Source organism: Numida meleagris, chromosome 4, assembly GCF_002078875.1.
Source record: "Numida meleagris isolate 19003 breed g44 Domestic line chromosome 4, NumMel1.0, whole genome shotgun sequence".
In the NCBI taxonomy this organism is placed as follows: Eukaryota; Metazoa; Chordata; class Aves; order Galliformes; family Numididae; genus Numida; species Numida meleagris.
In genome coordinates, this window is record NC_034412.1 from 88,834,486 (window position 1) to 88,861,338 (window position 26,853).

At 35.6% G+C, this 26,853-nt stretch overlaps 1 protein-coding gene across 3 annotated transcripts in view; it reads right to left on the minus strand.

Moving 5' to 3' along the window:
* The window catches only part of HTT (huntingtin), an 81,549-nt gene that overhangs the window by 10,419 nt on the left and 44,277 nt on the right, over positions 1–26,853 (minus strand). For 2 of the 3 annotated variants that reach the window (XM_021394522.1, XM_021394521.1), the window contains 24 exons: positions 26,260–26,376; positions 24,332–24,454; positions 23,512–23,750; positions 22,071–22,213; positions 17,908–18,115; positions 16,578–16,719; positions 14,974–15,153; positions 12,974–13,150; positions 12,648–12,724; positions 11,328–11,466; positions 9,833–9,955; positions 8,160–8,373; positions 7,816–7,961; positions 7,124–7,301; positions 6,752–6,847; positions 5,690–5,877; positions 4,430–4,556; positions 3,905–4,005; positions 3,057–3,211; positions 2,536–2,675; positions 2,299–2,381; positions 1,261–1,391; positions 935–1,064; positions 25–180 (listed from right to left, as the gene is read on the minus strand). In XM_021394522.1, coding sequence (XP_021250197.1) covers positions 25–180; positions 935–1,064; positions 1,261–1,391; positions 2,299–2,381; positions 2,536–2,675; positions 3,057–3,211; positions 3,905–4,005; positions 4,430–4,556; positions 5,690–5,877; positions 6,752–6,847; positions 7,124–7,301; positions 7,816–7,961; positions 8,160–8,373; positions 9,833–9,955; positions 11,328–11,466; positions 12,648–12,724; positions 12,974–13,150; positions 14,974–15,153; positions 16,578–16,719; positions 17,908–18,115; positions 22,071–22,213; positions 23,512–23,750; positions 24,332–24,454; positions 26,260–26,376 — 3,513 coding nt within the window. Of the gene's footprint in view, positions 1–24; positions 181–934; positions 1,065–1,260; positions 1,392–2,298; positions 2,382–2,535; positions 2,676–3,056; positions 3,228–3,904; positions 4,006–4,429; positions 4,557–5,689; positions 5,878–6,751; positions 6,848–7,123; positions 7,302–7,815; positions 7,962–8,159; positions 8,374–9,832; positions 9,956–11,327; positions 11,467–12,647; positions 12,725–12,973; positions 13,151–14,973; positions 15,154–16,577; positions 16,720–17,907; positions 18,116–22,070; positions 22,214–23,511; positions 23,751–24,331; positions 24,455–26,259; positions 26,377–26,853 lie in introns of those variants that run through there. The other variant, XM_021394523.1, reaches the window with a different exon arrangement.

The following is a 26,853-nucleotide window of genomic DNA, read 5'->3' on the forward strand; positions in this document are numbered from 1 at the left end:
TAAGTTTCCATGAGAATTTCTTACCATCCCAAGAACAGCTGCAGCCTTACAAGTGGCTGGTATCAAGTACTGTATAAGAATCTCATCTTCTGATGGATGCACCTTTCGCAATTCTGTCAGCGTTGTATACATCATCTCAAACTGATTTCTTTCTGTAAATAAGTCCGATACTGCAAGAAGCTATGCACAAATTAGAAGTGAACACACAAAAAGTCCATTAGTAGCCCATTAAAGGAGGACTCTTCTTTATCTTACAATTCTTAGCAAATATGCTTCAATTGACCAAGATGTTTGGAAAAACAACTGTTAACTTGTGCAGAATTCCACCATCCATCCCAGTAGAAAATTACCTCAGAATGGTCTTTTCCAAAAGGTTTACAAAATCAAATTACTACAGTAAGTAATTCTGTAAAACGTTGCCATTTACAATGTATCAGAACTCCCAAAACCACACAACACATACTTTCCTGCAAAGACAGTTTAATCTAGGCCTTCTTATCAGCACATAATGCCTATCAAGACACATTCTTTAGTCTTGCTTGTATACTTCAATAGTTACTTTAGTTCTTTATTACATACATTGCTTTTCTGTCTTTTTTTTTTTAGGAAGCAGGAATAAGCAAAACCCTGAAATCTGTTTTTTTGTAAACAATCAAGTTAAAAAGGACTGTCACATGCCATTAAGATGTTTGCAATGTAGTAGCAGAACATTCAATCCAGGTGCTTGCGTTGTTTCAAATGTTGTAATGCTATAGTTGTGCAAGTTATGTTTCCGCACTACCCATATAATATCACTACCAAGAAAAGAAACCTTTTATTTAAAAAAAAAAAAGTCAGCATTTCCTACACATTAAAAGGTCCTTTACAAATGATGCTTAACTCCAAAGATTTGTTAACATACACTCAATGACTCAGAACAATATGTTACACTTACTGATCGCACCACTTCACTAATCAATATGACCGGCGTTCTCTTGTTAGGGTTTGATGGCAATATCCACTGACTATATAGCTCAAGTAAGAACTGAGAACAAGAATGTATATCTACACCAGCCCGATGCTTCCTGCAAAGCACAACAAGCAAGGGTTAAAGTGGCTATTCTTAAGCTCTGTCAAAATGCTCAGTTTGAAATAGTTTTTACTACTTATATTTTTTTATCTTATTTGCATCCAGTGTCCAATTAAAAAAGCTATTTTACTCAACTCAGAATTTTGAAGATATAAAAGGTTATTTGTTAAATTAAAGGAGAGACAACATACCTGGTGTTAATAGGAGAGGTTGGTGGTGAGGAAGGAACAGGTATGTCATTCTCATCTTCCTCATCCTCACCCCACTCTTCTTCTCTCAGTGGAGTGATATTATTTCCTAACCATATGGAATGTATAGAGACCTTACAACAACAAGAAAAAAAAAGAAAGGAAATTCATCATTCAGCATCCTCAGTCAGATTAGTAAAATTCCAGAAGTCCAGTACATTTTTCATTTAAATTACAGGCGGTGAACACAGCCTCAAACAACATCTACATGAATTGCACATCATTTAATTTTTTTTTTAAACCTTCTTCAATATTTTAGTTGAACTTGGTATAACATGCATTGTAATGCATGATGTGCAATATAGGAGATGCTGAAAGCATCTGTATGTAACCTATGTACATGCACGAACAACGTGCATACATCACTCACAGTTAACATACTAGACCCTAAATCTAAAGCAAAGTGTACATATTTACAATTCACATGGAGCAACAAAATAATTCAGAAAAAACTGCAATGACTGCAATTCATATCTAATTTAACCTTCTGAAACCAGAAAAGAATGCAATGTTAATTACTTTCACTCAGGCTATCTATAAAGAAAGCCTCTTAGTTCTTCAGGTTTTCTTTATAAAATTTAAGAAAATCCCTACACTGGATGTATGTAAAATTAAAATAACACTGCTTATTTTATGTCCAGTAACTTTCCCTTTCCCTTTCCTAAGAACAGCTGCATGCTTGCAGCTGCAAATTAAAATCCAATAGCTGAAGTTAAAACTAATACCACATGGGCTTTTTAACGCATAGGGTTGAAGAGTAGAATAATTCCATAGCTAGCTCAAAGGCCGAGCACACACACACAAAAGCAAAAGTTCTGAGAGGTGGATTAACTGGCTGGGAGGAATCATGCAATTATGATCTGCTGTTAATGTCAGAGGCCTTAGTTTAAATTTGATCTTAAGCAATGTTTCTCAACTGGATTTTCAAGAATTAGAAGAAAATGTAATAAAAGCCAAGTTGAAAGTTAAATTTTAACAAACCTGCCCCAGTTTATAATCCATATCTCCTATTTCTCGTTCAGTATTGATTTGCAATAAGAGTTTTTCATGGCTGATAAGAGCACCTATAGCAAAACAGAAGGCAATTTTTAAAAATATGTATATCTTGAAAGGGCTTATTTTCCTGCAAAGTGGGTTTCAAACTCCTAACAGTATCATTTCAACTTTATAAATCTAAGAGAAATTCACTCGCTCCCTCACTCCAACGAAGGCACCTACCTGTACTAACAGGAGAAAGTGATGGAACAGGGTCCCAAGCTTGATATAAGTGATGAGTAGCAATATTATCTCTCTTAGATACCATTGCTTGGATTTCTTGTTCAACAATTCCCCTGATAACACTTAGCTTCCTCCCAAACCTGAAAACCCAACAGAAATTGATTTAAGCAGATTTTCCCATTAACATTTTTGTGCAAGTCTGACTAGCTTACTCTACAATGTTGGTTGTCTACACTTACTTGCTTTTTAAGGGATGCTAAAACTGAGAAATGTTTAGAGATGCATTCTGCATACTGTTGACTAGATTTTACTTTGATTGTCTTCTTCCAGATATTGTCTTGTAACTCAGCAAGTTCATGATGCTAAGTTCATGTGACTTCAGTGTAAACAGATCCACCTGTATACACTCTTATTGAAAAATACAGTCTGTACATTTTCACTATTGCTAGATTAAGGTAAATGTAAAAACATATTCATCACAAGTATAAATTTACACATTTTAAAGTAAGTGGAAAAAATACCTTGTGTCCAGAGCCTTTAAAGCTTTGTTGCGAGGCTGCTGTTCCAAACAGCTGACTGCTGGATTGCCTGCAACAGGTATTGTCATTGCACTCAGCACCAAGGAAGTTATGGCTTGTACTGCAAGAACATTAATTTGGGTCCTCTCTGTATCTTCCTGTAAAATGAACTTACTGTAATTTGAATTGGAAAAAAAAAAAAGAATCCTGAAAACCCCGAATATTGGTTTGTTACTTTCCACTAAATTACCATTAACAAGCCTGGCAACTAGACTTCTTCCTAGCCAGAAACCCAGCTGACACTGATGAATGCAATGCACACAAAGCACTGCAACTAGCAGAAATGCATTCTTTCATCACTGAAATTCTACATGCCTGCTCTTATCCTAACAGCATTAAAACCTCAAGGTGTCCACTGCAGAGCTTTCAAAGTGTATATTTTCCTTGTTTGAACCAATCCACTATTTACCTGTTGAAACAAAGCATCAAGTAAGATCAAATCTGAGTTGGATCCTTCTCTGAAGGGTTTCCACGTTAGCTAGTTTTATTCATCATTCTTTTAAGAAAAGAACTCAACCTCATCATTGATTTTCAGTAGCATTTTTCTGAGTATCTTTAACCAGATACAGTCATTATTCTAATGCTGCTTCGAAACCATGATGTTACAAATGCATTTAGCACCACTGATAGATGGGTCTAAACTCACAGGGACATGCAGACAAGGAACTAAAACCAGAAATAATCTCTCCATTTTAGTCACTACTTTTCTGTTTGACAGACATTCATAGAAAGCAGTTTTTCTTAGTTCCAATTAAAAGTTAATTTCAAAAACATTCAGTGAGCAACATTACCTCTTGTTGGTTCTCTTCTTGGTCCATTGCAATAGGCTGAGTTACAAGTACACCAAGCAAAGTAGCCCAAGTCTCTTCAAACTGGGTACGGCTGATCCATCCTAAGAAAACACTCAGTGATAGCCATTTATGTCTTAATACAGAACTAAACATGAAATGACATTAAATCTGTAGAAACAATGTGCTATTTCCTACTGTTTCCTGTTCAATTCAGCATTTTTGTAATCGCTACAGCTTAATTATAAACTTTTCTATTTTAGAAAGTAAATGAACATTTGGAAGGGTTCTGAACCATATTATCTTCAAGGTCTTTTTTTCCCCTAATTTTAACATACATTTATACATTTTGACTGTCCAATGTCAAAAAAATGACAGATATGAGGTTTTCAAAACAGAAGAGTGTCCAAAAGCTGGACTTCTTTGAGGATTGACATGTAGCACCAAACTCAGTTACCTGCTAACTTCACAGCACAGGCAAAATGCTCAGTAAGAGCCAACTGTTTTCATTTTTAATTTTGTACATACCAAGTGTGTTAATGCGATAGATGAACTCTTTAAAGATTTCTTTTTCTTGAAGAAATTCTACTGGGATTTCAGGAAAAACTGTGCCAAAGTCACCTGCAGGCTTTGGTGACCAGCCTAATTTCCAGACCTGGTGAAATACAAAGAAAGAAAGATTATTACTGTGCTAAAACAGTAATAGCACTAACACGACAACTATGCATGTATATAGCACCATTCGATTGCAATGATACATGAATTAGCAAAATAATTCTTCAAACAATAAAATCACATAGAAAGACTATACAGCTAATGCAGGTAGCACATTTTACACCAACTTCTTTCTTTGTATATTTCTCACTATAGATTAATTATTTAGTCCTACCTTCCAAGTTAATGCATTAAAGAAAATAATGTTGCCGTCACATATTTTAGTTTAAAATTTAAGTTATGCTAAGTGTCAGGTGACCCTTGGCTGAGTACAGAAATGATACTGAAAGGTAATGCAGGGATAACACATAACAGATGGCTAAAACGGATAAAGATGCATCTGAGAGTGGTCAAAGAAGTCTTGGTTTATGAAATTGGTATCTTTTGCCATCCCCTCATAAACACAGTGCTGAGAAACCATATTTATGGAAGTCATTTCACAACACTAACAATAATGGGAGGTAATCATGAGGCGTTATTAAACCCACATTGTGTCTGCCAAAAAGGAGAGACTGAAATACTTTGTCCAAAGGATCCGGGATGACTTAGGAAAAAACGTATCATACAATCCAAAAGTATCTGCATGGCATGCCATGGTACCACTACTAAACACCTGAGTTAGTTTAGACACTGGGACCACCTCAGCATCCTTGCATCACTGTGGTACTTAGCACGACATCAAATGAACTTGTGAATTCAGATATCAAAGAAGGTACCCATGTATATTTTGCACTCTTTCCAGGGTTAAATAATTTTGCTGAACTGAAGGAATACTAGCCCTAACAAAAAACTCAAGTCCTTGCCTACTTTTTTTTTCAATTATTGCCTGGACATTCATTCACGTAAGAATGTAAGGGGAAATTATGCTCCTTTTGAGTTAGAATTCTTACTTCAAAATAACTTTATTTCATATCTTTACAATGTTTTACTACTTAGCATTTGAGAAGCTAAACTGGGTGATCAAGGCAGGTAACAATTGAGTCCTAATAACATATTAAGTTGTGGTCTCATTTGTTTTTCCAAAAAGTTTTTCAGAAGCTTTTACATGCTGAAAATAAAACACAATGAACATACCAAGGGGGGCACTCTTGTGTAACTGTTCACTAGAGGCAGCCTTGCTAAACTGATGATGATGTTCTTGAGGACAGGAGTAAGAAATGCTGGAATACTGCTGTTTCTATGATGACCCAAAGCCAGGACAGTCTGCAAACATTCCACCATCTCAGCTATCATTTCACAAGCTGCAGTAATGTGTTTCATTTCTTTTTGGGGAGAAAAAGAAATTCAGTTTTATGAATCTATTCAAAACAGACCAGTTAAAATCATATAAAAAGAAACGTAAAAGCTTAATTAAAATACATGCTGTCTAAGAAGTACAAAACCACACTAAGGACATAGACAAAGAAATGTTTTACAGTACTTAGCTAGTTAAAAAATACTACCACCACCTTCCCTGCAATTGTTCGCATTGCTTGCCAGTCTCAGTGTTAGAGAATATCAATAGCTGAGATCTGCCAGCAAAGCAGAAAACATGCAAGTTTCCTAACCCCAGCAAGAGCAAGCCACATTGAATAGAGCATTTCTTACAATTTAAAGTGACCAAACTCACTTATCTCATAAGAAAACACTTTCATAGCTGGCTCTGAGCTAGATCTGATAAGCAGGTCAATTCTCCAGATGGAAATAAAAATCTTACTCTAAACAAGAACAGCTAGATATAGAACACAGTTCTCTACACTCTTGTGGACTACACTTGACTTCACCCAGTACTGTACTCCCATTACAGTAGAAAGGCAGAAAATGAATCTGTCGTTTATATTAGAAGAAATATTAATAGTTAGATTCTACTCCTCATGTGAAATTTAAAAATCCTACAGCATTTTAAAAAGCTCAGTCTGCAGCATACTGCACAGCTGACAGAACTGCCCAAAGAAAAATCTCCATTAACGTTTCAAACATTCAAGACAAAAACATACATATGAAAACTGTCAGTCTATACTTGACAAGCATTTATCAAATACAGGTAAGCTTTCAGATGAACTCTTGCTAAAAAAAAAAATCAGTAATTGAAAGGGGACCTACAAATTTTTCTTTTGTGAAAATCTAAGACAAATGTGGAATTCAATGTTTGCTTACTGTGCATGTTTGAATCAACTTCATCCTCGCTTAAACCTTTTGAAGTATTCTTCTTTCTTTCAGGACTAAGAAGTTGATTTCCAGGTTCAACTGCAACTGCATCAAGACAAAAATACATAACAGTAGTACCTTTCAAATATCACATATTCCATTTTTCACCTCAAAACCACACAGCAGTTAAAAATCTACATTTCCGAGGCATTTGCTAAGATCAAAAATAAACACAAAGTTTTAAATGTCAAATTAAAATACTAAAAATAAAGAGTCAAAGAATATAACTAGAAAGGACTCACAGGACATACTGCAGACACCTAGCACTGGATTGGTGGAACTATTAAGAATTTTTTTCATAGCTGTTCAAATTGGACTCACCTGCTTCTATGATAAACTTAACGCAATTAATTAAGGAGCAAGCATATGTCACATTAACTGCAGAAGCCAGCAAATTCCAGAGGCTAGGTTGCTGTAAAGTCAGACAGCAGCAATCCAGAGCAGCTTGCATATCTATACTTATTGGAAGTCGGTCATGTATTAAACGCCATGATAACGCCTATGAAAAAAATAAAAAATTGCCATTAGTACAAAATTCTCCTAACATATGTATTTAGAGTTGAAGGTTTTTGTTGGTTTTTGGTGTTTTTGTTTGTTTATAGCAATATGTAATGTATATATTTTTAAACAGTAAATTGAACAGAATAAATGATTTTGTTCTCGACAAAACAGACTAGCACAAAAAAATTACAAGCACTATACAGGGGAAAAAAAGAAATCAAAAGAAAAATAAAAAAACTTGTCTATCCAATGTCCGAAAAACAGTGCATGGCATTTTTCCAAAATGTCAAGATCATTCTACTGTTCAGCCAACCTCTTCTTGCAAAAAGCTACCCTTGCCCAATAAGCCCATCTGATTTTCTGGCATAGATCAAGTAAAAGAAACATCATATAAACTTCTGCAGTAATACAAGTTGCCCAGATCAAGATTTGCTCCACAGTGATCAATTTAAGTCAAAGTTGGTTCCCTCCCAATATTTCGTCACATCTTTATTTATGCTTTAGTTTCTTACCTCTATTGACATCACTACGAATTTCAGGATATCATCCTCTTTGTCAGGAGGAACACGGAGACTGGTTGGTAGTTTTGAGAGTAACAACAAATACTGAGCGAGTGCACGACAAAGCGTCATCACAGACTGATACATCACCTCATCTCCTATAAGACAAGACTGGATGTAATCTAGCAGTTTGAGTTTTTTCTGTCAATAAATGTTTTTTTGGATTCATTTCATAGGCACTTTTATGCCAAGCGTCTTGACTTTTTTTATATAGTAAGTTCATGTATTGACAAGACACCTGTAAACTACCTTTGTAGAGGAGAAAATAAACTTAAAAAGACCGTTATTTCTATTACCAAAGATATCGTTTAGTTTTTTCCAGTAGGCCGATGGCTCAGTTGGCAAAAGTGGTTGGAAAACCTGGTGGCTGGCAGGAAGGTTTAGTACAGTGGTCGACACATGATCCAGCGTTACCCTCCGAGCTGCTTCGAAAAGGCTACTCTTCTGGTCTCTTGAGATTTCACTCATGCCAAGGCTTAAACAAGGCGCTAATAAGCTCAGGTTGAATTCCTGAAATTAAATCGTAAATAAAAAGTAAATAAACTGCTTTTAAAGAAAAGCTAAACGTTTGACAGAACAGCCAAATTAATATAATAGTAAATTAATAGTTTATTAATTTACAAGACCTCCACTCTACTATGGTGTAACAACACCATAACTGAGATCGTATTTGTCTTCAATTTAAATTCTAAACACTAATATCCTGGGCTGGAAAGAAAAATCAATATGCCCAGTACCAGTTTTCAGAACAGAATATGAATAAAACCGATGAATTATATACAAAGAATCTTCATGAAAAGATGCCAAACAAGTAAGATTCATTGACAAACTGATTCTTTAAAAGATTTCATCATAAATAAGCGCAAATTTCTCAGTAGGGATAACAAGGAACTTTTTGCTGTACTTCCCAGATAAATTATATTCCTGTCATGCAAAGCATAAAATATCTTAGTGTATTCTGTCTGAAAACTTAATGCATTTCCCTTTTTTCTTTTTCCCTAACCTCATTCTCAGAAGTTATTAAAATAGTTTTGCTGAAACTTTCCACAAACATATCAAGGCAAACAAACAGCAATTCAGCCCCAAATATTACAATTTGGCAGAAATATTAGTTTATACAGGGTTGAAAAGTGCAAGCTCTATCAGTTATTTGATATGCATGTTCAGACAAGTCATTGTGCCATATCTGACTTGGAAAAAAAACTACCACCATCATGACCCATTTCATAAACATCACAAATTTTTATTCTCTTTTAAAAAAAACAGTAGAAATAAATAACCTTGAAAATAAAATGGTAAGTCTCAATTTAATTTAAGCCTAAATTTATATTTTGTCTCCTGCAAAAGTACTTCTAGTAAATTGAATATTCTAAAAGAAGTTTGAAAGGTGTAGCTCAGCTTTGTGACTCCACAGCATCAATATTTGAATACTACCCATTTCTCCTCAAAATGAGAAATTATAAAATATATTTTTTAAATAGTTTCCCACTATCATTTCTGCATACCAACAGTAAACGTATTGTAGAGAAGGTGAGCAAATCATGGTCTTAAAAAACCCAGTTGTACTTCATAGCAGATTCACCATCTGTGTCAGATTAGAGCCATATTACAAGTAACCTAGTATAGATAATCAAAAGTTTCAGAATCATCTGGTCTTGTAAAAGGCTGTACAACAAAATCATATAAAAGGATAGAACTGTGGATACATAAACTTCCACTTCACTTCCACTCCATACACCCAATCCGTACTATTAGAAAAATATTAGCACCATTGCTAGACAGTCAAAAAATATTCAGCATTTTATTTTCCCAAAATTCAGTGAAATTTAGTAGATTAAGTACTAGTATTACATAAATCTGAAGTGTTTATATTTAAGAATCTAATCCATTAATACTACCAACTAGAATATTAGAAACAATTTATTACAACATCTTCAGCTGACACTTTTCCATCTGACAAAAAAGTTACCTTGCTGTTCATGAAGGAGTTCAGGTCAGGCTGAGGAATCCTATTTAACAGTTCTGCACCCTCTAGTAGTGCTGAGTCAGACTTGATGCAACACTGTGACCTCACTAGTGACATATACCAGTCCTTTAATAATCGAAGAAAATAAATTTAGTACATATTTATTTTCACAAAACGAAACAATTTGAGGGGTGGAGGGAGAACTGTTTATTGTCGTTTAATTGTGGTCCTTTTAAGAGATCTCTAAGCCACATTAATGTCAACAACAACGAAACTGCAAAAACAACAAAAAAAAGAGAAAAGGCAAAATAGGTGACTGGTAAATGGATCATCTTCAAATGAGACAAATGGCCATTCTTTGGCACATTGTCTATTTCCATGGAGTCTGGACAGGAAACAAGGCCAAAACGCTTAGTGTACAGCACAGGCATATTAGGGTCGTAAACCGATGACAGCATTTAGAAAATAACCAGTAGTCAAATATAATAAAGTGAAAAAAAATACTGTAAAGAAAGAAAAGTCTTCAGAATCACTGCCCTAATATATCAGATGAAGATAGCGTCTACATTGAAAGCTGCACTGAAACAAATTAAGACTGTCACACATCCCTGCATATTTATCCCTTACGATATTGGTGCTGACCCTAGAGGAATTAGTTAAAAATATAACTAATTTATTTGAAGAATATTAAGAGTTATCTTTTTTGTATTTTCCTTATCAATTAACAGACATCCTGAATCGGTTGATACTAATTAGAATCCAACTACAAGGGGCTGTGGTGGAGGAAGCATATGAAAACTTCCTTTGTGGAAGACGGAAGATGGAAAATCACAGGCAAATGGTTTCTGGGCTCAGTCTTTCCTCCTACTATCTAAGTTGTTCTCAGTCCCTCTATTGAGCGTGTTCCTCAACTCACTTGGACACCTCTAAACTATCAGCTAATCAAGTAATTTTTGCCATCTCTATTAGAGATGTTTCAAGTTTCTTTGCCTCACTGTAGAACATGAAGGAATGAAAAGGAGAAATGAACCGTTATGGGACAAACTAGAAAGAAGGAAGACATAGATCCTAAGATCCTCTTAGCCTTCCACCCTGCTCTGAGGTAGATGTATCTAATTACCTTCAAGACAGAATTTCAAAAAGAGACAACCAACTATTTTCAGCAAATTAATAAAACTGATCACTGCTGTAACCACATCAAGAAAACAGATAGACATTATATGTCTACCCCTACTGAACCTTCTTGGACATCTTTCCTCTAATTTTATGAAGAGAAAAAAAACTTGATAGTTTTTCATGCCACCATCAACATAAGAAATACATATGCACATTCTAATTATTGATTTTTAGCTTAACAGCCAACACATGAAATCATTCACTGATCCCTATTTGAGATTCATTGACAATTTTAAGAGCATAGCAGAAATAAGCTGTTATCAAATATTTTGTAATAAGCAGAATACTTTTTGAGCCAAGACATTTCTAAATCAAATCTTACTTTATCTAGAATTACATTCTCTAAACCTGGTTGGTCTTCCCCATCTAGTGGGTGCGAGGTAACCAGAGGTGAAGGACTAGTTGTGTCTGGTGCTACCATAAGACGAAATCTATCCAAGAGCGAGTAAAGTCTTTGGTGTCTGAAAACAAGAACAAGTGTCAGCAAAGAGCTAACTTAGTTTCATAAAGCATTTAAAAGAAGGAAACTCATTCAGTGAAGCAATGCTAAGAACTGGGACACAAAAGCACTAGGATCGTAAGACTTTTGCTGGATACATGCATCCACATGATGTAAAACTGCAAAATTCATCAGCTACCAGTAGACAAAACAAATTAATCCTGTACCACCAACAATAAAGCTTTGATTTGGACTTTGAGCTTGTACATGCCTATACATAAAACAGAAGCTGCTTGATTTCTTTAAGTAGTATACCTTTTTAGTGAATAAGAATCAGATTTAACATACAGACTTGGCTGCATATGAATATGTTCTAACAGATACCAAAAAAGAATCCACCTTAAGACAATGGAGTAAAAGTGAACTCGTATTTAAGATTTTCTGTTTGTGGATTTAAAAGCCACTGCAATCAACGTTTTCTTTTTGTTGCTTTTTCTGATTCTGACACTGCTATCGAAAGTGGTACTGTAAAAGTCATTTGGAGATTTTGACTATTATTATATTTTTTAATTAAACCTCATCTTCTAAGTGAAGGCATATTGCTATCAAACTACTGCTGTCTTAGGCTTCATGCTCTTCACCCCTACTTCTATGTCCTATTTCAGTCAATAGATATCAAACTCAAATAGCAATGACATCAGGAGAATTAAATTACTCTTTCCAACACTGAATAAGGCTTTTGAAAGAACTGAATGCTTTGCTCCTTTTTAAATTAGTAGTTTGCTTATAAACAACTGGGAGATTAAACCAGTGAATGAAAAAAGAACAGCTAGAACCAATAAAATCAGAGGAAACAAGTCTGAGGAAAATAAAGTTGCTTTCAGTACTGTAGTTTGTAATTTTTGCTGAAATTAATTTGGGGTGACTTTTAAAAAGTTAAATATTTTTAAGGGTTGAGGTAGAGAGAGTCTGACGTCTCCGGACTTCTGGCTTTCTTGAAGTTGCTAAATGCTTTTAAGAATTAAACTCATCCAGCACAACTGTCTTTGAGTCACAATATGCATGAGCTTCATATAAGGCTTTACTCCTGTTTCAACTCTTAATAGGATTCACTATCTAAGCTTAAGAAAACCTCAAACCTATCGTAACTGCTTCTACAAGATTTCTTAACTTGATATTTTAACAGGTACTGATATTATTTACCTCGTTGCTAATCCACTGTTCTGAAGGTATTCCTGAATTCTATCCAGTTCTTCAACTGGCAACTGAGTTATGCTGTTCTACAGGAAAGAATCACAAGAAAACAAATAAAGTACCCCTATGTACTTAGAACAGATTATGAGATTCATATGCAGATAAAGTGAAATGCAATCACTCATATATCTATGTATAACATAAAGTGTTACTTTTTCCACAGAAATAACTTCAGTATCACAACAATGTGATGCACTTTGAATTAAACACTTACATTTGATTATTATTGCTAGCATTACCCAAACTGATTTTCAGATAAATATATTTATCTTTACCTGTAAAGTTGCAGCCAAAAGCATTTCTACCCGACGGCAAGCCAGTGTGTCAACCATGCGAGCAAGCACACGGAATGGAGTACAAAGAAGCTTATCAACATACAATGTCAAGACTGCTCCAGACTGGCTGAGATGTATCCCCTCTAAGCACTGTAAAGTCTTCTTCAGAGTTGTAGGCTAAATGTTGAAAGAACACAAAAAGGAAACATTACATATCTAACACTGTTAGGAGTAGGGTTAAATAGGAGGGTTCTGAAACAAAAAAAGTCAATCAATTGGAATACAAAGAACTTAAAGGTAAAGGGACTTAAAAAAACACTACAGCAGACAAGTAACTGACCAATATAATAATCTGTATGCTAATAAGTCTGAGTTACTGTGTTAATTAATATGAAGACTGGTTTGTTTAGTTATTAGCTGTAAAAACAGCAAGTACGAAAACACATGAAAAGGAAAGCAAATTAAAGAAAAAAACCAGCAGTCTCAAGCGAAATTGCAGAAAGGTTTGAAAATTGATAAACCTTAATGCTTGCTGGAAGGAGGTAAGAATATAAGCAGAGTCAAGACCGGAGCATAAGGGGCAAGAAAAGCATAAGGGATATTTTGAGCGCATAATCATAGAAACAGCAATGGTTATGCATGATTACAAAGGAGCACAAGGAAATTTTTATATATAAAATTCTTTTTTTTAAGATATATTCTAAAGTGAAAAACAAAGACAAAATAACGAGTTATACAACCAGTTTATTATTATTTTTGAAGAGCAGACCATGAATATTAGGTGTTTCAATTTTACTAATTTGACTGACAAATCACCAGTATTTCACAGAACAACTACATTTTCCATTCAAACACGCTTCATTAATTCTACCCATTCTCAGACAACCATACTACAGCCCAGATTTATCTCAACTTAAAAGTATTTTACTCATACACTTAGGGCACTAAAGCAGTTGCAGTAGACTTGTCCATAGACAACAGGAAGAGAGAGGCAACTTTACCAGGCTGCTCAGGGTGTGGGAGCATCTCTCACCATTACTTCTAAAAGAAACCCAGGAAATAACTTTCTCACTGAGCTAGTTCTCAAGCTTAAGAGGGATAACTACAATCTTACATCCCTACAATTCATCATCCACTCCTTTTAATTTGGAAACTACAATAATCAACAGAAATCATAAGCTGAATTTCTGAAGCTCACAAGGAGTCCAATGTCAAGACCCTGTAAATTATGCAGCAGATTAATGAGTAATAATAATTTTCATGCTGTTAGGGCCTATGAAGATAGACTAGTTCCTCTTCCCACCTTTGTGGTTACTAATAGTCATTTATGCCACCAAGGTACTGAAGTCGAAGATGGAAGTTAAAGCTTTACTTTAACCCTCGTATTTATTATGAAGAGTAATAACCAAAAACAAAGAACAGCAGCTTAATCAACTCTAATTGAATTTATAGATTTCAGATTTATAGATTCTATAGCACGGTTAGTCACTTCTCACTGGTGACAGGTGACAGGACAAGGGGAAATGGCCTCAAGTTGCACCAGGGAAGGTTTAGGTTGGATGTCAGGAAAAACTTCTTTACAGAAAGAAAGGGTTGTTAAGCACATTAAGCACTGGAACAGGCTCCCCAGGGAGGTGGTTGAGTCACCATCCCTGAATGTGTTTAAAAACCGTTTGGATGTGGTGCCTGGGGACATGATTTAGCGGTGGGTTGCTAGAGCAGTATGGTTAGGTTGCAGTTGGACTTGATGATCTTGAAGGTCTTTTCCAACCTGAGCAGTTCTATGATTCTATGATGGAATGGAACACACCTGATACTGAAGTTGCTAATATACTATAAGGTTCATTTGTTGTTGTTTTTTTTCTTTTTAAACAAGTGACTTCAAAAATAACATTACAATTTGATAAATGTCTCAAAAATGTTAGAACTTGCATACTTATCAGTTAAAATTATACTAGAATCTAAGTGATTTCTTGCTTAAAAAGGCAAATTAAACTTACAGCTGCAAGATTCTCACACCGTGACTGAATGGCCTGGATGAAGAGACCACTGGCTGCTGAATTTCTGTGAACAGCACTAATGAAGTCTTGTACTGGAGGCTCATGGGACAGATTAATCAAGTCTTGAACATGATTCACAATAAGCCAAGTCAAGTGTTCTGAATCATGTAGGTTTTGACACTGAAAGGGAAAAGAATAACATGCACAGTAAGCATCTAATTACTAAATACTATCTGACACATGAAGATTTTTATACATAATTCTAGTAACTATTCTAAAATAATGGTGTAAAGTATCCATATTTTAGTATTGCCACCATTATTTTTTAGATAAGTTTTTTCATATGCTTTTGAGAGTGATATGAATTAAAAGAGTCCTAATGAATTTGTAACCACCTTTTTCAATATCGTTACACTAAATGGGAATCCATGCCATGAAAAAGGAACAAATTGAAGCTGCATCAGGAGAAAGTCAGACTGGCTATTAGGAAAAGGTGAGAGGGTAGTTAAGCACTGGAACAGGCTTCCCAGAGCAGTGGTCAGAGCATTGAACCTGCCAGAGTTCTAGGAGCGTTTGGACAGCACTCTCAGACATAGGGTCTGATTTTTGTGTGGTCCTGTGTGGAGCCAGGAGGATGACCCTCGTGGGTCCCTTCCAACTAGACACAAATAAATTGAGAAGGACATTTCAGAAACACTGCTTTTATCAAAATACTGTCTGAAGTAAGCATACATACATAGCCTTCTTGAGGAGGATGATTTTCATTTAGGCTTCCTTTTAAAGATTTCATATTACTATTTGCCCTAAACACTAGATGAGTAACTTCTGGAAAGCGCATCCAAAGAGATCTTTCAGTAATTAATTTTAAGCCTACAGAGGCTAAACATGTATCAACAAGAAGTGCACTGCAATAGAAGATGACCTGTAGAGCTAACTACATGATGCCAAAAAGCTGACACTCCTCAATAAAGAGGTTTTGAAGAGTTTTACCTTGGACTAGTTCAAATCTGACCATGGTGACTGAAAGCCCACTGGAAATTGAAGTGCTTTTTAAACATAGCTTTTGGCCTAGTTGAATCTGAGAGGAATGAAGACTGCTTCCCCAAAAGTGCTTTGCAATGCAAACTAAAGTGCAATACCAAGTATTAGAGGAAGGTTCACTTCAAAGGTATGATTCCAATGAACTAAAATGCTAATACTGAGGCGCGAAGAAGCTGAAGCCACAGGAATTGTTCTCATTAGGGAACCAAAAATGGAAGTGAAATGTTAACGTGTAACCTTTTATGGTATAAGGAGATAGATATTTGTTGTCTCCCAGAATCTGTGCTGCTACAAAGGGAAAATCCAGCTCTTAGTATGCAGCTAGCAACTCGTAAGTAAAGGAAATGATACCTAGCAGATTATTCTATTACCCTTAGACATGCCATGACTACTAGTTCAGAACAGAAAAAAAATACCAAATGAGGTCATATCTAAGTTTACATAAGTGTCTCCTGAAAAGAAAATGATTAGTTTCACATTAGTCCTCAATTCTCACTTTTGAACTGGTGATCTAATAAAGTAACTCAGAACCATAGTAATAAAGTTTGTAATTCAAAACTTACAACATAGTCACAAAAAAGAATGAGTGCTCCTCTTCTCACTATCTCTCGATTGCACATGCCACGTTTAGATTCTGAATCTGATTCATCACTGTCTCCAGATATCTGAGGGCTAAGTAATTTAGTAGTAGAAAGACTGTGTCTCCTGCAAGAAGTACATTATATTTTATTTCCATACAGAAACATTAAAAATCAAATTGCTTGGAACATTCTACTAATTGTAAGTCTCTATAAAATATTTATTTTCCTATAAACTTCATACTGCTTTGAAATAGACACCTTCCTTTTCATCAGCTTTCTAACAATAGTTGTATTACTTTTTGTTCAGTGTTTATTAGTTCTTCATGCCGTCTAAGGAAGTAAACAGGTTATTTACGAGAAAAACCTTGGGCTATTGTGTCTTTAGGAGGATAACAGAACCCAATTCTGTGCTTTTCACACCATAAGACTGAATTAAGGCAATAGTCTTACATTAGAGCACGTCTCTTTCGAAGTATTGATCCACTCATGTTTTAGAGTCTTTCCTAACATTCACTGCACAAGTTTCAGAAATTTCTCTTAAGTCAGATGTTAATCTTCCTCTACAGTCAACTGAGGGCTACCCACCCCACACAGTGGAGTATCTTCCACACCCCTAGAGTAGACATCATCCTAATGGCAGGTGTCTGGCAGGTGGGTTGACTCACCCACAGAACAGCAGTTAGCTCACTTTAGAAACAACTTTTGAATTTCAGAGAGCTAATACTGACATTGCTAACATCTACTTTGACCACTGCTAATGAACCAGCATGGTACTGATACTGTGTTTTGACAGCATCTAGTAGGAGACTCACTGACAACAGATCACAGATGTACCTGCATTTTACTGATCAGACCATATTTCCATAAACACATAAGTGCATATCACCTGCACTAGCTGCTTATCTGCTAGAAGGTAATATAAGAAGTCTCCGTATGAACAGCCATAGCTATTTCCATAATTTTTCATTTTTTAAAGGACATTGAAGGAATTTATTGTCTTCAAAGTATAGAGGTTTACCTGACAGTTCTTCTGAGGAACAACTGAGCACCAGATGTAATTCCTTAGTTTGAAAGGCATACTAACATCAGAACAAGTATATAGATGTATATATAAAATATATATACACACACACACACACACCTGTACACACAAAATAAATGTAGAACCAACTATTTCAGAACCTAATTAGTATTCCAACAGCTGACAGGCTTTGAAGATTAAAATATAGTTGTTTGGGTTTTTCTCATATAGTTGTACCAAATACAACCAAGAGACATGAGACTACTACTAGGGATCAAAATCAAACCTTACTTTGGAGTTTGATGCACTTCTGACCACCAGTTGTAGTTCGTGTAATTAACAAGAAGCAGGATCTGACACCAGAGGAGAACTAAGGAAGGATGTGTGGGAATCATGGACTGAACAAGGTCACTCAGACTTTCAAGGGTATAGAAACTACCATCAGATCCATCTCCTGTAAAAAGCCTGGTGGCTGCAGCTGTGATTCTTCTGAACATCCCTGAAAAATATGAAAGCATATTAGAGTAACTATGTTCTTGATTGAATTTTGAAGTTTCAAAATAACTCAGGGTACCCTAAGAATACAGAAGTTCTTTCATAAGCCAGTGCAATTCCTGAAAGAAAGGTATATTCTTAGTTTTTGTTTTTTTTTAATGTAAGGGAAGTCATGCATTTTGACAAAGTGTAGTGTGTAAATCAGTAGTAACGAGCTCTCAGTTCAATAAACAATACTTTAGATCAATTACAATTGTAATGACACCTAACTTTTCCTCTGTCATCCATTAAATAGTTATCTAATACATGAAAACCTTAATCAATTTTAAAATTGTTAATTACAGTTGAGGATATTTTTCTTTTTAAAGTATACCACAGAAGTTCTAAATAAAAACCATGCTATCATTGCTATTCTGTATGTTAATGAAGATTACTCACAAGTGTCGTACCACAGGTGAGGGTTTCCCAAATATATTTAGTTGAAAATAAACTGACACTATTCCATCCAAATTCTGAAGTATGCGCAAAAAGTACATTATTTTAAGTGATAAAATGTCATTGCCCAGCACAATGAGCACTCAGCACAAAAGCTGAATTTTGCTTTCTGACTTGCTACTTACGTATTCATGTAACAAAAAGAAGGGAAGAAAAACAAGGAAAATGGAGAAACTTAAAGTTGTCTTAATTTACAGGACCAACTTTTCAGTTTATCCATGCCTTTTATTTCCATTCTACTTCAAAGTAGCACACTGTAAATCTTTATTTCTAATCTGGTAGCTTTCCATAGTTGAATATACAGGAGTTAGCAATGTTTACATTCTGATAAAATCTATAATGGGTGGGAAGATAAGACATCTACGTTGAATAGTGGTTAAAAACGAGAGAAGACCACAGCCTGTATTCCCAAACACAAGTCACAATTAAGTTGTAGTTGTTGTTAGGAGGATATAACTTAAAGAGAAATAAAATTATAAAGACTTTAACTGAACAAGACAAGTAGCATAAAACCAGACACTTATTTAAATATAAGTCTAAACCTGAAAGGAAATGCTAAGACATGAAAATACAGCTCACACACTTGAACAACTTTACTTCTACTCTGTAATACCACATATCATAACCACACTAGAATTAGTCCTTAGAGTGGATTTGTAGTCATTTCTAGAGATCATGCAGTACACGTACCCCAGCGCTTTGCATGAACATTCTAATATTCAATTTTTATTCAGTATGATAGTTTCTACATAGTTCTTGGCAAGACATGATGCATCTTGGAAGCCAGCTGCTGCAGAAGAACTAGCTGGAACCTTCCATTTCCACTGTCACCAGCTCTGGCTGCTGAAGATACCTACTTCCCTGATTTCAGTCACTAGTTTAATTAACTAATTTCATTAGTCTTGGCTCAATTCCATTTAATCACTTACTCCAAATCACTTTGGCATAGGTTATTTTTCATAATCTGCATTGCAAATTTTTGTTCAATAACAGCAATTAACAGCATACATATGTGCCTGTCACAATAGTAAGAGGCACATGGAAATACAGGATGATCACTAACTACCACCCAGAGCTGCAAGATGCAGCTGCTAGCAACGGCAGGAACAGAATGAAGATTTTTGTCAAGAAAGGACTTAAGTGACATCTGCAGGAAGAGCTTAAAAAGATTAAAGGGTGTTGGACACAAAACAGCACAGAATCATGCTAAACGTTCAGAAGCAGTGTTTGATATTCACATCTACTAAGTAAGGAAGTGCTGTAGAACTCCTGTTTTACAGACAGGGCTGTAGAGTGAAGAATTACTTTTCTAGTATCTAAGGAAGTCTACAAATAGGGGACTGGTGGCAACACCTTTTAAATTGCAGCCAACTCTATATTCCAAGTTCTGCAGCAAAGTAATAAGGTCACCTTTTTAAGACAAGAGAAGGAGCTTGAAAACTAAGGCTCTGGAGGAAGAAAAAGGAGCACAGGGTTTTAAGGACAGTGGTCAGGGTGGATTTATCTTTATCTTCCACCTAATGATCAAACACAAATTTAGCATGAATTTTGTGGTGGTAAGAATGGAAAATGTATCAACAGGAAGTACCTGTTAATAGCCCTGAGGGGAGAAGATGAATTTGTCTACACTGCTAGAGCTATCAGAACAATAGCTAACAATATGTTTGTCCTCTAGAATGTTACCCATCACTTCGAGGTGGAGTACATTTTGGAAAAAACAGGATAAGCATGTAACAAGGAGTTAAATGAGATTTATACCATTACTATCTCAGATGACACAGTCAGATTAGAAAATGCTACGCTCTCTCTTAAAAGACTTCAACCATGAGAACACATTTATCATTTTTAAATACAAACCTGTTCTTAAGATTTGGGAAAGCTGGTAGACTATTTAGTATATAGGATCTCTTTCCAAGACCCCCCAAGTATGTCTTGGAATATTCCTCAAGAAGGAGCACATAGGAAAATTTATCCAAAAGTTTGAATGGAAAGTGGTATAAAGTCTCTTCTTAGTGAAGGAGATTTGAGATTTCCGCATTAACAATCTGAAGTAAGGTACACAGAACTCCCTGTTCTTTCACCTTGGAACTATATTAACAATAAAAGCACACTTGTAGATACTTCAGAAGTATTGAGATCCACGCACAATAACGTTCAGAGGCTGTAACATAAAGATGTGATTCCTTTGCTTTGGGCATCAAGTGAACACTGGAAGTGTTGTAAGCCGTAAACCAAGAGGAAAGCAGTCAAGGTTCCATCCCATAAGTCTCTTAGCTAAGATTCAGACAATATAGGAACAAGGCACTCTTCTCCCACCCATGGAAGTACATAGGATCAGCTGTTCTGGGATAGCTACTCCTGACAAAATCCTGCTCTACAACAGTTTCTGCAATGGCCTAATGGAGAACCAATCCTGACAGGAAAGGGTAAAGGTCTGAAAGAAGCAGGAAGCCTTAAGTTAAACAGCCAAAATAGGCACACTTAAAATTCTGAAAATTCCAACGCAAGAAAGTAGGCTTATAGGGTTCTTAACACTTCAAAAAAGTATTTCATCAAGGATAGGAGGTAAAGAAGTCTCTGAGAAGGAGAAGATGGCTAGGACAGTGACACAAAAAGATCTGCTCAGCTTACTGGGGAAGATCACTATTTCAGATTACTCCCTTACATGACTAGGCAGAATAGTAAGTCTGCCAGTCAGAGAATGGAGTGGGTATACATGCATAAAAACCCCAAGTGTGGCTCAGATCAGGCCATATCCCAAAGACGAGAGGAGACGAGTGAATTAAACAGATCTGTGATAGCTGGCAACTATCCAATAATAAATGAATAAATGAACAAAAGAATAAAGGAAAAGACAGATAGTACAGAAGAAACAGATTGTATTTGTTATTGGCACTATCAAGAAATTAACATAAAGGAATCAGGCAAGGATACAGGAATTCTTAAAGAAGAGACTGGATACTTAGCAATAAATACCTATAGCAGAACTCCCAAGCCTTAAGAATAGAGCACAGTGCTAGTTAGCAGAAACAATACTATTTCAACTTTTCTCTTTGTTTGTTTTTTAAATTACGATAAAGAACAGAAACCCACCTCATCATGAAACTGCCCCCAGGGTTCTGTAACTCAGTACTTGGAGCCTGGACATCCAAATTAAGATGAACTGCAGAAAATGCAGCCATAAATTTGGAACATTTTGCATTTGTAAACTCTGAAGTATTAGACAGTTAAAAGGAACGATGAAAAGTCACTAGTTACAATTTTTACATAAGTAGAAAGAATATGAAAAATGGACCCTGCATTCAAGGGGATAAAATTTCTAAGGTTCTTTATAGCACGTACGATAGAATGTCTTATGCATCTACGCATTGCTTCTCATCAGCTTTTAACTCATTCAAGAGTTGTTTCAGAACTCAAAAATCACTGCCACTGCAAACAGCACAAGGTGCTGCTTCAAGCATTACCTGATTTGAAGATATGTATTAAGCACATAAGCAAAGTGCCCAGCTCTTGGCAATAGAAAGTGTGTTGCTGCTCATTCATGTCCACTTTCAGTTGTTTGGTAACTATATCTTCCAGTAGAATACCAACCAGTTGTAATAAGAACCTTGAAAACACAAGAATACAATCAATAGGAAAACCATCACTGCAACCTGTTTCAGAATAACATGATGTCCGCCTATAAAACTCAGTAAGTTTAAAATCAAAATAAAAAATTATTGTGCATTCATCATAAATAAAATGGTGAATTATATGCTATATTACAGGTTGTCCTAAAATATGGTGTTACTGCTATGGCCAGATGATCACATGGATTCAATAATTACACAATGAAACTGTGTTACCTACTCACTGGCTGAAGTATTAAGTGATAGCATGGATATACCAGCCCACCACACTTACACAGCAAACATTCAAATTGACACAGTGTCTTTATAGTGACTTGCAATGAGTTAAACACACACTGACAGTTACTACAGCTCAGCTGAGGAAAGAGTAACTCAGTAAGTCACAGTAATCCAGTTGTTTCCAGTCTCCTTTGTTCTCATTCACTCTACAACCTGGACCTGGATCAAACCTTCAGCCAGGCAAAAAGATCAAGAGAAAACACCAAAAAGGGTGTCTTCAATGTGCAATCCTTGCTCCCAGCCATGATCATTCTCTAACTCACTCCTGTTGGACATAAGATGATTTTAAGGAAGTCCAGATGCCCCTTTTCCTTCTACCCATCACCCTCACAGTAAGCTGAAAGATAAACCAAATCATTTTCTTCTCTGGAATTTCACACTCAAGTAAAAAGTTTTTAGTTTCTCAAATGAACAGCTATTTCAAATGCTTCCCACCATGTCAAGATGGGATGTCTTAATGACAGACATTATTATTTATTATGTCAACATACTAAAAGCACCATCCCCCCATGCTTCTTTTGCTTAAGTGTCATTCTAGGACAACTTCAGCATGGGAAGCTAACTAGACAAAGCTAGCCCTCAAGAAGTAGGAAATAAAAAGGAGGACAAACTTAACCAATTTGAATCTATTTTCAGCCAAAATTCTAGTACAGAACACAGGCTTCTACTATGGGGTTGATTTACCTTTTAGGCCCCACAGAGGAGGATGGAATCAGTTAAAGCTTCAGATCTGCTTTTAATAAGGCCAGAACTCATCCATCTTGATAGCTCCAGTAGGTCTTTCACTTGGCTTAAGAACAGGCACCAGAACACTGCAAAGTCTCTACTAATACCTCATCTCCTTCCTGTGCTGTACAACTCATTATTCCCTCCTCCCTGCATCTCCTTCCCGTTTCAACTTATTAACAGTTATATACGTATGCATATATATTTCATAATATACTTTTGATTTCTCAGAAATCTTAATCTTTCCCTTAAGTTAGTCAAGGTATCATACCTAGAAAATGTCTCTTCAGGCAGATATTTAGTCTGTTTGACCTCAGTGTGATCCTCTTGTGTAGATATGTTATTTTCACCACGTCTCAGTCTGTTAATTGCTTGACGTGAAATCAAATATGGTGAGAAAGAAAGCTCTTGTACACGGGATAGAACTATGTCTTCTGTGGACTGTGAAATGAGAACTCTAAGAATAGCTAAAATTCCAGAAATCCATAGCTGGACAGTGCTCACTGATGCCTATCAAACAAACAAAAAAAAACCAACACAGATTGTTAGATTGGATAGGCTTGACCATTACCATGAGAATCATGTTTTGAAGACTCGAACATAAAAGGTTTTTCTGCTTGCTCCATTCTCATGTCTGATTTTATGCAACTTCACAAATGTTCAACACAACATTGGAACGTATTCAAATCTTCTAAAGCAAGGCTTCAAAGAGATTAACAATCTCAATTGTCAAAATAGTACCAGTACTGGCGTAAGAAAAATGTGATTTACCTATTATAAATTGCATTCTTGAATTTATTGTAACTGTATGTTTCTCTACATTCCTGATCCTAAAAATACAAAATGAAGGTAAGTAACCCATAAGCAGAAGATTTATGTATAAAATGCTCTCAAGATGGTAAATCATACTAATTGTGATGTACTCTTTCCTAAAAGCTTCAGGTACTTCAACATCAGATTGCAAAATAGATAGAAATACATAGTGTTTCATTTTGATTAAAGACTCAAGATTCTCTCTTCTCTTTAAACATCTACTTTCGCTACTTATCTAGAAACAGTTTACTTGCATTATCAGGTTCCCACTTGCTTACCATTGTTTTAGGAGTAACAAACATACTCCTTAAAAGCATGTCGACAGGGCGAAGAGATGAAGGAGCCAAAATTTCAAACAAAGTGTTCAGTACCCCCAGAGCATCATGAGAATCTATGTGCATCTGTAAAAGAAAACCACAAAACTAATCTATAACTACTACTACCTCTAAATGCAACACAAAACTATCATTTCAAGTTTTAAAAATTTATATTACAAGATGCACATAAAAAGGCTGTCCTTTACAAAATTTGTATCAGTAAAATGAAAAAGTTTCATTGCAGGCCTTCCCACATAGGAAAGGTTGACAACATGGATAAAAATCTATCACAAGAAATTCAACATACATACTACTTATTGATTTATTTTAGGAGAAATACGCCATATTCAGAGAATGAGACCAAAATACCAACTGTCATAAAATTTAGAAACTTATCTCTTCCCCGCACATCCTACCAGGCATATTTATAGACAGAGGTGCTGGCACAAGAATAACTGAATGCTTTGGTCACGACTAAGCTTAAGGAGATGATAACTAGGAGGAAAAAAAAATCCTAACTCTCAGAAGTAAACAGCTACAATGGAATTATACTGTGGAAACTGAAGTAGACACCTCACTGGCTAAGTTATAAAACAGCTGATCACAAAAAGCAAAGGTCTGGACTCAAAATCTGAGTGACTTCTTGCCAATTTAATTTGATAGTTGAGCACATGCACAGATTCAAACAAAACACAACAAAAGCAACTTAATTTGCCAGCATTTTAGTTTCTCTCAAAAACTACTGTCTAATCCTCATTACTGCCCACTCTTCCCCACCATATAATCTTCTCACATGAGAGGGAATCTGTCATTAAAGAGTGAAGAACATGTTAAAGGCAGAATTTCACTAGCTTTACTTCGTATCTGGAATTAGAAATTCTTACTTCAAAGAAAGCTGTATGGTGAGACAAACCCTCTGTTGCTTAGAGAGTAGAATGGAAATTTTTTTTCCCTAAAAGAAATAGTGTCCTCTTCCCAGATACAAAGGGTCTACTCTTTAACCCCCAGCTTACAGTCTAGTTCTGGGCTCCCCATTAAGACAGACACGTGCACACACCAGAACAAGTCCAGCAAAAAGCCACACAGACTATTAAGGCTTTGGAGCATCTATCAAACAAGGGTATAATGAGACAGCTACGATTGCTCAGCCTGGAGAAGGCTCATGGGGATCTTCACAGTGTGTAAAATTATCTGACTACAGAGAAGGAAACAAAAGTAGTGAAGACACAAGTAGCTAGAATCTTCTCAGTAGTATCCAGTGATAGGATGAGAAGCGACATACAGAAGTTGAAATAAAGAAAGCTCCATTTAAATATAACTTTCTTTCTCCCTTCCTTCTTCTTTTTCTTTCTTTTTTAACTCTCTATGAGGATGCCCAAACACTGGAAGAGGTTGCCCAGACAAGTAAGAGAGTCAAAATCTGACTGCACATGGTCCTAAGCAGCCTACTCCAGTAGACAGTGCTTTGAGAAGACAAATCTCTAGAAGTCTGTGTCAACTTCAAATACTTTGTGATTCAGGGATTTATAAATGAGGTTTTGGGTGATGCTATTTCATTCTCTTCACTAAAATGCCATTAGACCCACTGCAGTTTTGAAAAAATAATTCTACATTCTGTAATAATGGGAGAATCTTCACACCATTATTAAGTGCTTTGAGTTAAGATACAATTGTGTACATAAGAAAAAGTAGTAAGAGCTTTATCTAGGAACAGTCTAAAAGATACTGCACATACTTCAGCAACTTGGTTTAATCTACAGTAATTATTTTTCCAGGTAAGGTGGCCACACTTTGAAGAAAATGTAGAAATCACAGAACTCAAAGCTATTATTACAGTAATTACTATAATAATTAGTTAGGATGTTTATAGATTAAAAAATACACATAACCTGTTGTTTTGCAAGCATTGGGAGAATAATGTCAGCTATTTGCCGAGATAATCTTTTCCATTTGTCTTCATTTTCTTTATGACACTGCTGCAATACTAAGATGAACATTTCCAGCACCTAGGGAAAAGTCCAAAAGAATGCGAGTAAATATCCACACTATCAGGAAACAATCAAGTAATACAGTAGTGGGAAAACTACTTACTGCTTCATCAATTCGCCAAAAAAAAAAAAAAGAAAAGAAAATCTGCATGAGAAACCTGAGAAAACTTTAAAATTTAATTTTCAGATTAAAAATTTGTTCTTAGTTGCAGCATTTTTAGAATTTTTTTTAAAAAAGAATTTTCCATTTTTTTTTTCTACAAACTTGAAATAAAATGCTCTTCTAGTCCTTCTTAAACTGCATTTGTCAAAATACTAGTCAACTGAAAAAAGGACAGTAAAGCTGAGTGCTGCATCACATACTCAACAAAAGGGAAAGAAAGGGAAGAAAGTAATTTCCCACATTTGTAGTCTTCCTTATCGAACTTATTTCTCTGGCATATATTCTTTCAAATAAAACTTTCTTTTAAAGTCCTTAATGGAGCACACCAATGG